At 36.6% G+C, this 9,997-nt stretch overlaps 1 protein-coding gene and 1 pseudogene across 1 annotated transcript; one reads left to right on the top strand and one right to left on the bottom strand.

Moving 5' to 3' along the window:
* Nucleotides 1-184: 184 nt before the first annotated feature.
* Nucleotides 185-1,384, bottom strand: LOC137934833 (3-ketoacyl-CoA synthase 11-like; annotated as a pseudogene).
* Nucleotides 1,385-5,943: 4,559 nt separating this feature from the next.
* LOC137934834 (mediator of RNA polymerase II transcription subunit 15a-like) lies at nucleotides 5,944-9,213 on the top strand. The gene is made up of 5 exons (XM_068779374.1): nucleotides 5,944-6,038; nucleotides 6,249-6,431; nucleotides 7,480-7,591; nucleotides 8,316-8,442; nucleotides 8,960-9,213. Exons 2-5 carry the CDS (start codon nucleotides 6,277-6,279, stop codon nucleotides 8,965-8,967), a joined length of 402 nt encoding a protein of 133 aa, XP_068635475.1. The 5' UTR covers nucleotides 5,944-6,038; nucleotides 6,249-6,276; the 3' UTR covers nucleotides 8,968-9,213.
* The last annotated feature ends 784 nt before the right edge of the window (nucleotides 9,214-9,997 follow it).

The raw sequence follows: 9,997 nt of genomic DNA on the forward strand, positions 1-9,997 counted from the left end.
ATTGAAAACAAAGCCAACAAATGGAAGAGAAATGCCCCTTCTGATCATGTAATGATCTCTACACAATCAAATCGATGGGAAATTAAAGGCTTCTCAGATAACAGATCGATGAACAATTAACAGATTACAAGGAGACCTTTAATCATGAATTGATAAAAGGCAATTAAGGGGACCTAATTGTTGTTCAAGTTGTAACCTGTACCACCTTGGGCACATGAATAGGGAACCCATCAATCTCGTCCATCCATGGGTTCTTCTCCTTCTTCGGATTTACAGTCCTCAGAGCTCTTCAAACCGCACTATTGCACTTGAATCCTGACCCGAATGCAATCCTGCCATGCCCGGTCCCCCTTCCTCATCCACCCCTTGGCCTCTGTGTAAGCCAGTTCATACCACAGTGAGCTACTGGATGTGTTGCCAAACCTGTACAGAGTCATCCTAGAAGGCTTCATGTGCTAGTCAGTGAGACCCAGGTTCTTCTCTAGCTCGTCCAGGACAGCTCTACCTCCGGCATGGATGCAGAAATGCTCAAAGGCCAGCTTGAAGTCTGGGATGTAGGGCTTAATCTTCATCTTGAACAGCTTTCGTGCGACTAGTGTCGCGAGAAAGAGGAGTTGCTCGGACATGGGGAGAACCAGTGGCCCTAGCGTGGTGATGTTGGTCTTGAGAGCTTCTCCTGCAACAACAATGAGGTCCTTGGAGAGGGACACACCAATTCTTCTTGTGTCATCTTCCTCTTGGTAGACACAGCCGCCTGGTCATCGTAGCCTTTGTGGGTTCGGACAGTGTGGACGAGCTGGTACTTGGACCGGCGGCGGTTCGAGAGCAGGACGGCAGCCCCTCCCATCCAGAAGAGGCAGTTGGAGACTAGCTTGGATCGGTCAATGCCGAAGTACCAGTTCAAAGTAATGTTCTCTGTGCTCACTACCAAGGCATACGAGTTGGGTGAACCTGCCCACATTGTGAATTCAATTTTCATGAGATAACCAAGATTAAGAGACTGGCAATTCTGTAAATAATTGAGACAAGGGGCCCTCGGTGTATGGTCTTTGGTTTTCTCCTTGTCAGCTTCCTTGTTGAACCATTTCAAAGCACACACACTATATATGCATTTCCTGTGAAAGTTTCTCCGGGCACTGAAACAAATCTAAGAAGAGGCCCTTTATGTGAAAAGGATGATTTCAGACCTCAAAAGGGTGTTTCATGGCTGATCCCTATTTTTTGAATTAGAATGTAAAAACGATTGTATTTTGTAGTTTGCTTTACTGTTAAGAAATGACAAACAGGGAAAGACAACAGGAAGACAAAGCTTCTTCTAATGAAGACGTGCCTGGAGAAGTTGCTTTGTAAGGTCGATGGAGACGATGCTTCAGCTACAGCCCATGATATTCCCTCTGAGCCTGTAACGGTTCACGATCATGGCGGAAAAGGGGTTTGATATGTCATGCATTGTCTCATTCTCGTTATATTGAAATGACTTTTCGAATTTGAATAGAAAATTAATTTATTTAGTTTTCAAATATGTCATATACTTAATGCATATTTATTTTTAACCATATTCTTAATCTAAAATAAAGTTTAATCTTATTTTTATTTTTTAAAATAACAAATTTTCATTTTAAATTTTGCTCTCGAATTTTAAGAAACGATAAAAACACGAAAATACAGTTTTGTTCGAAAAAGAATAATTGTTAAAATAATAATAACGCAAATACGAGAAATAAAAATGCATCAAATTTTACCAACTTATGCTTTAGTTACATCCAAGGATGAAAAAAAGGAACATGAAAAATATTTATTCAATAATCTCATTTTGTATAAAGATAATATCAGACCTTTAATTATTAAAACATTTAATTAATATTTCATCAATCAAAGTGATTGAATTGATTACATTTTTCTATAGTTTTCATTCATTAGAACACACAAAAACGAAAAAAATAAAAAAAAAATGTCTCAACAAGGATGTTTAGCAAATTGTCGCATCCATGGGGAAACCAAGCTCACAATTCACAAGATTGGTGGAGGTCAAGGTCAATGATAAGTGTGGGTGGTTGAGCAAACTCTCATGGTGGGTCTGATTGTAGTTTAAAATTTTGTGCTAAACGGAATGGAAGTGACAATGGGTCCATAGTGGGTGGGGGGTCGTACTTTACGTGTGGGAGGGGAGTGGTCATGTGAAACCACAGATCTAGCACCGCACCCATACCATATAAATGTAGGGATGACAATGGAGCAAGTTCGAAACCATTATAATTCATCACACTTTTATAAGTGATGATGCCCTACAAAAGAGGTGGGTATGACCCAAAAAAAATTACTAGTCACTTGTTGTTGCTAAGGGTGGCATCGAGCCGAGTCGAGCCCAAACCTGCTTATGTTCGAGCCGAGTCTCATCTCGAGCTTAAAATTGTTATCGAGCTTGAGCCCAACGAGTTCGAACCAAGCTCGAGCCTCAACATACATTTAAAACTTTTCAAAAAATATATATTGAATAAAATATATATAAAATTATACATACATTTTACATAAAATTGGGCATGATCTCTACATAAAATTGGGCATAACCTATATATATAATATGTGTATAAGATTGGGCATAACCTCTACTTACAATTGAGCATAATCTATATATATAATGCTTGTATAAAATTCGGCATGACCTCTACTTAAAATTGGGCATAATCAATATATATAATACCTGCATAAACACTCCATAAACACTCCATAAAATTATCTATACATTCTATAAACACTTCATGAAATTGTTTATACACTCCATAAAATAGTCTAAACACTCCATACACTGCATAACAATATAAATAAACTTCATACAATAATCAAACACAACAAAATGAAATGAAATATCACTATCAATTTACAATCACCCAAATAAAAACTATAAATCCTTTAAATAAAATCTTATTACTATTAGAGACTTACTAGAAAATTACAGGAAATATTTTAATTTTTTCTTAGGAAAGTTAAATGGACCTCTTATTGCCTTTTCTAAGGAAATAAATAAAAATTAATAATTAATTTAATATATTATTATACTTATCTATAAATTTTTAATCACATAAAATGTCAAACACAAAATTGCTATGAAAATTGCCTCATGCTCAAAGTATTATATCATCGACTGTCAAATACTTATTCAAAAAAATTTTATATGGTTTTCTAACCCATCTTGGCAAGAAAATCTTACTAGAAAATTATATGATTTAAAAAAAAAAAATGTAATTAGAAAAATATTTTGAAAAAACATGAGGCACTAATGGTCCTTATATTTATACTAAAAATGTTTTTTCAACATTTATTGAAAAACCACTAATAGTCTCTAGAAACGTATTTCTACTAAAATATCTTTTTAATTTCTTTAAGAGCCATGAGGAAGGGACAAAGAGTTTTTTTCTTCTTCCTTGTTTATGATCTTGCCCGTAGGAGTGGCTTTGAATAAATTATATATAAAATTATGCATACATTTTAAAAAATTATAATGATAGGGGAGGTTCAGGATTAAATTTCAATAATGGATTAAAATGCACCAATATTAATATTTTTTGCTCCAATTGTTGTCTAGCTTGTTTTGTAATTTTTGAATCCCCCTAGATGAAAATTTATATTATAGAAAAAACTAAAAATATTTTTCCTATGATACATATTCCCAAAAAACCATTTAAATAAAATCTTATTACTATTAGTGACTTATTATAAAATTACAAGAAATATTTTAAAATTTTTTTAGGAAAGTTAAATGGATCTTTTATTGTCTCTTATAGGGAAATAAATAAAAATTAATAATCAATCTAATATATTATTATACTTATCGATAAAATAAAATATCAAACACAAAATTACAATGAAAATTGTTTCATGCAAAGTATTATAACATCAACTGTTAAATACTTATTCAAAAATTTTCTATACAGATTTCTACCCCATCTTAGTACGAAAATATTACTTAGAAAATTATATGATTTTTAATAAAAAAATTCAATTAGAAAAATGTTTTAAAAAAATGAGACACTAATATTTTATAGAAACTTATTTTTATAAAATTTATTTTTAATTTTTTCGAGAGGAAAAAGTTTTTTTTTTACTTCATGATATCGCACGTGCAAATTGCAAGTGCGAGATCATCTTCGCGTAGGGAGGGGGGAGATTATTTCTTCCTTAATTTCTCCCTTAAAGTTAGGTTATGGTTTTCCGCTGAGAGGACGCGGAGGGAAGGGGGTTACGGCGCCTGGGAGGATGGCTGTGACGGAAATAGAGGCGACGACGAGGAGAGGAAGAAATCGAACGGACGGTCACAGAGGCGGCCGACAAGCTGCTGCGACGGCGGTAGAGATGGTCGGCGAACAGTTGCGACGGTGTAGAGGCGGCGGCAACAGCAGACGGGAGGGGCTCGACGGTGACGAGGGAGGAAAATTTTTTTCCCTCCTCGCTCTCGATCCCACTCCCTCTCCCCCACTCCCGATCTTGATACCGATTCCGACTCACCTCGAGTCGGCTCACAAGCCAACGAACCAAACTTGGTTTTGGTCGAACTCGGCTCGTTAAGGTAAACGAGCTGATTTTAGTGCTTGAGTTCTGCTCAAGTTCGATAAATAATGAATTGAAGTGAACCGGTACTGAACCGGCTTGGTTCGAAGCCACCCCCACTTGTTGCCCAGCCTACGGTAGGAGATAAGAGGCCCAGCCTACGGTGGTAGGAGATAAGAGATACATCTAGGCTGTTTAGGGAAACGAATAGTCCTACGGATGTGAATACAAATATTATTAGTTTATTACGTAGGCTCTGACCTTCCCATTTATGGATCGGCGCATGGAACCTTGCCCCGGCACCGGCACATCGATTCGCGTCCCACCTAGATCGTCGCTCGTCGAACTATGCGTTTACTTTTCTGTTTTTGTCTTGTAGAAGTATCCGAAAGCATCCTAGAAATTACAGAAGTCATTACACTGAAATCGTACTTTTGATGCCTGCAGCTACAAGAATGTAATGAAACAACATAAAAGATGGCTTTATAGAAACAAAAGACATGAAAAGGATTTCAGGTGACAGAAGGTAAAATTAGCAACAGTTAACTGATCTTCTTTCCTTTCACTTTGCTTCCACGTCTTGCAGTAAGCTCGTAAAAAATCCGAGAAAAGGTGTCGGAATGTCTTGCATCAGAGAAGACAATCTCGGCAAATGTATGTTCATATGCAAGAAGCAAAGCCTTGTTCTGTGGCTACGTAGAAAGACTTTCTAGTATCAAAGCCGCTTTCCTGCAAACCTCAGGCACTGGATGGGGAGTTCTATTCACCTTGAGAAGCCGATCGAGTGCCCTGAGTTATATGAAAAAAAAGAGAGAAGAATGAGTTCATTTCTAGGTTTTTTATTGCCTCGGGAGAGTTGAATTCTTCTGCCTGCTTAGTGTCATATTCATCTATTTCAATGGTTAAATAACATTTTCACAAATAAGAAGGAGATAAAGAGACGAGAAATATTTTTAGCTAACAAGAAAACAGTCATTCCATCTTTCACCGGCCAGCTTCAGCCTACAGCCCATATTGACTTCTTTCCACCAGACTACAGTATTGCAGAGGTAGAATGCTCTCAGAGTCACTGTCATAATGAACAGAAGAAGGAAAGGAAATAGAAGGAGAGCAGAAAAAGGTTGAGAAATGAGTTTAACCAGGAATCCTTCTCCAACCTGTTTGGACAAAACATACCTGGTAGTGACTTTGCATAACCCATCTCCTGAGTGTCGTACTCTTAATACCTCCTACGGCTTGAAGAGAATCTTTTACTTTTCATGTAACTAGAAATGCATACGGTCAAAAGAGGAAAAAGAGAGCAATTTTTTGAAATGGGTGGGACAAGGAGGACTGTCATGTAGCACAAGGTGGGGGCAGGTTTGGAGTGAAAACACTTTTACTTTCATTTGAAGAATTCCCGCATCACTGAGATCACGGTGATATTTCCTTTTCCTTTTCTCGAGTTCCCCAAAAGCTTGCGGAGCTTGAGGAGGTGAGGTCGAGGTCGCAAGGTATGTTTCACGTCTAAGCTTTGCCGACCTTCTTCAGTTTTCTCGATTGTTTAAATGTTTTGTCAATCTTATTCGCACTCTCGGTTGAGTCAAGTAAAAAGGAGGGAATATGGTTGACCTGGATGAGAACGAGATTACCTAATTAGGTATGGAAGTTCTTTCTTTCCATGTTTTTCTGAAATTTCAGTTTACGGGTGGCAATAATTGCAGGCCTGCTCAGGGAGAATCCATCCCCAACATGAATCCGAACACGAATCCAAACATGAATGCAGGCACTATGAATCCCAACATGAATGTTGCGAACATGAATCCTAACATGGACCCCAACATGGATGTCAATGATTGGAGAACGCTGCCATCTCCTGATACCAGGCAGAGAATTGTCAACAAGATGTAAGTATGCATATCTGTGTTTAGGCATACTCTGGCCTTTTGACTTTTTCCTTCCTGTGGCTAACATCAATTTAAAAGTTTTATCTGGTCTCTTGAAGAGAACTTTACTTAGCTGGTAACAGTCTTGATAATCTGTTGACTTCTACTCTAAACTCCTTTCCTTATCAATTTGAATGAGAAAGAAAAAGAGTTTCCATATGCTCCGCATAATTTACTTACTAATGAATAGTTTAGCATCACTCAGGATATACGAACTCGAATCAAAATTGATGATGATCGTTTTAAGTAAAATAATTTTCAACCTAAGACCGTTTGGTCTAGTGGTATTCTGTTTACATTAGGTGCGTCAGGTCGCAACTTTGAATCGCGCTACGCCCCTCTCAAAAAAAAAAAAAAAAGAAGTAAAATAATTTCCATATAATGCACTGCCAGTAGGTAATTTTTATTTATTTAAGTTTTAAAAATATTTTGACAAGATCTTGGGTATGCTAGCCCTTCATGTGATCTTCTGGGCCTACATCTTCAGATAAGCCAATTCCTTAGCTGACTTCCTCACAGTTAATGGAGTTCTTTAACCACGCTTGATATGGGATACTGTGCACCTCATACCTTCTTGGATTCTCGTACAAGTATATTTTCAGATTCTATGTAGATGTTTGTCTTGTTGCTTTCGAGTTTTTTATTTTTTGGTTTATTTGTGCTTTTTCCAATTAACCTTTCACTAGGTCCATGGGGCCTTCTGTTTTCCTAATAAGATTTCTTGCCATTTTCGGGAAAGGAAAAAAAGAAGTTAATAGCCACATTTAAGATCAACATCTTATGATTGTTAAGGTTAGTGTTAAAGTTGGTCAAAGTGTGTTAGTCTTGTTCTCGTGAATAAAACATTGGCACTATTTATTACTTAGCAGTTATTTTTAGGAAATTATTATTATTATTTCCCAATCCATGTGGTTATTAGTTAGAATTGCATTTCTTTTCCTTTTTCTCTATTACTTTGTTTTTACACCTTTTAGTCAATACCTAGTAAAGTTTATGTTCACTTGTGTAGCATGGATACCTTGAAAAAGCACTTACCTATCTCTGGCCCTGATGGCTTGGTTGAACTTAAGAAGATTGCTGTAAGATTTGAGGAAAAGATCTATACAACAGCAACCAGCCAGGTATGTCTTTGACTTATATTACCTTGTTCGGTAGTATCTCTTATTTCAGTTCTTGTTGTAGTACATGATTTTCTGTAATAATTTTCCACTACTATCATTTCTTTGGTTGTTTAATTTTGGTGTAATTGTAATCAGCAATGCTGGAATGTTTGTGCCTGCTATTCCGAATCTGCAGCAATTCTGTTGTCACCATTGAGAACTTCAGTAGCCTGTACTGTTCTATAGTACAAAACAGTAGTGGCTTGTACATCAGTAGATGTGCTGTTCTCTTCATGACTAAGAATGATGATGAGTATAATTTTTTTTCTTTTTGTACCCCTAGTGGCTCTGTCATGTATAGGCAAAACTGAGTCTTTGGAAGTTTCACTTTTGTTAGATTTGCAGCTTGACATTTGTCATTTTTTTTACTACCAGTGTGACATACAAACCCTTCAAACAGAGCACACAATGCTTGCTAACTAGTTTAGATCTAATGACTGCTTCAGATAATACTACTTTCCTGTTAGCAGTAATCTGTTTCTTCCAACTGCAACTTACATTGAGAAGTGGTGTCTTCACGTCACTGCTAACCTTTGTCACAGTTTATACATGCTCATTTTGCTTTCTGTTGTTATGTGTCTTGTTTATTCTGACTTGTTACTAAGGTCTGGTGACTTTCAAGCCTCCAATTCTTTGTTAGTAACATTTAAGAATTCTAATTTCCTCTATATTTAAAATTTTCCAGGTTGACTATCTCCGAAAAATATCTCTGAAGATGCTTACAATGGAGTACAAATCTCAGACTACTGCTCCTGGGACTAACTCTTTGCCATCCAATGCTGCTGGTGGGAATCCAAACCCCCAAGATGCAGGTAGTAAATCAGTTTAATACACTATCATGTTCCTTAAAAAATTTCATATTCATTTTCTAATTTCTACTTGATAGGCTAGGCTCCAAATAAATGGGGGAGATATAATGTGATGCCCATCCAAAGTTGTAATAATTGCATGGGGTGTGACGGTAGGAAATATGAAAGAATTAAACGGAAATAAGGTCCAATGGGTCTGATCCCCACAACCACAAGGTCTTGTTTCTTGTTATGGATAATTTGTGTGGAGGTCCAACCATCAGTTGAGCCTCAATGGAGCATTTTTTATCCCATAAATAAAGACTTCTAACTCAAAAACTCAAGCTTAGAGTGGGAAGTTTTTATCCAAAGCTTTGCACTAATATAGAAATGAGGCAGGATTGTTTTCTGCAATCTAAAACATGGGATAGCTTGCATCTCTCCTCCCTTTGTTTGTACTTTCCCTTTTGGAAGTTTTCTAGAATAGGATTCTGTTTATCGTTATTATAAAAAAATAAAAATCAGTATCTCCCTTCTGAAGACATATAACAGGGGAAATGGAGAAACTTACTTGCGGCATTGGGAGAAAGACATAGGACAGAACAAATATAACCATAGTTTGGTGAGTATTAGGAAGGAGTTCTCTGGAAGCAAGAATCATCAACATTAGAGATTATGTAAGTGTGTAATTGTACTTTTGGCTTGTAACTAAAAGTTTTAGCTTTCAGTGCTTATCTATTTTGCATTTGTTTGCAACCTATTGCTTATATACAGGGGAAAATCTTTTGTGTTGTTTGCCAAATATGTTGTTGATTGACTGATTTTTGGGATGGTATGATTTGAATATGGGAAGGTAGACTTAAGAACAAGAAGTCTCAAGTAAGTTGATCTAAGTTTAAACACACAATATGGGATTTACCTCAGTTTTGCAAGATCAAAATTGTGCAACACTGGAAATGGAATAGGACCATCATTGCTCGATTTTATTCATTCAGTTACTAGTTTGTAATATGAAACACCATCTGTTTTAAGTGTAGAGTCTAGTTAAGAGCATCTACTACTAATTTTTGAGAATGGTATGAATTATATTGAGAGAAAGAATTTGGAAGATGCAAAACTGGGAAAGCCACTTTCACCATAATAATACAGAGAAAGAAGGAAAGAAAGAGGCAAAACCAATGAACATCAGAAGGTCAAGCATATTATAAAAAAGAATAGTTGGGAGATCCATGACATGATGAGCAAATGAATCAGCCATGGAATCACCTGTAAGAGGTGAACGAACCCACATAACCAGTAATTGCTTACTCCAATGCACAATTTAATTGAAAACATGAAGAAACAACCAGGGACGGGGTTTTCCAAAGTGGAACCAGGAGACCACTATTGAAGAATCACCCTCACTCGTTGCAGGAAATACTGGTTATCAAGGTAAAAAAAAAACTCACTTTTAACACAGGCCTATATATTTTTTGTGGAACCCACTAAACATATCAAAAGCAAAATAGATTAATCTAACATGGGTCTACACATGTGACTTGAGATCCACTACTTAATACCGAAATATAAATTGTGTCTT

The sequence above is a fragment of the Aristolochia californica genome, unplaced genomic scaffold (assembly GCF_029961685.1).
Source record: "Aristolochia californica isolate CCGP_79_NKW_82.1479 unplaced genomic scaffold, dmAriCali1.0.hap1 SCAF_6, whole genome shotgun sequence".
Lineage (NCBI taxonomy): Eukaryota > Viridiplantae > Streptophyta > Magnoliopsida > Piperales > Aristolochiaceae > Aristolochia > Aristolochia californica.

Excerpts from the sequence above, each read along its gene's own strand:
- LOC137934834 (XM_068779374.1), top strand. The coding sequence starts at position 6,277 with ATGAATCCGAACACGAATCCAAACATGAATGCAGGCACTATGAATCCC. Across the intron at positions 6,432-7,479 it reads CAGAGAATTGTCAACAAGAT|CATGGATACCTTGAAAAAGC; the intron begins GTAAGTATGCAT and ends TCACTTGTGTAG. Across the intron at positions 7,592-8,315 it reads ATACAACAGCAACCAGCCAG|GTTGACTATCTCCGAAAAAT; the intron begins GTATGTCTTTGA and ends AAAATTTTCCAG.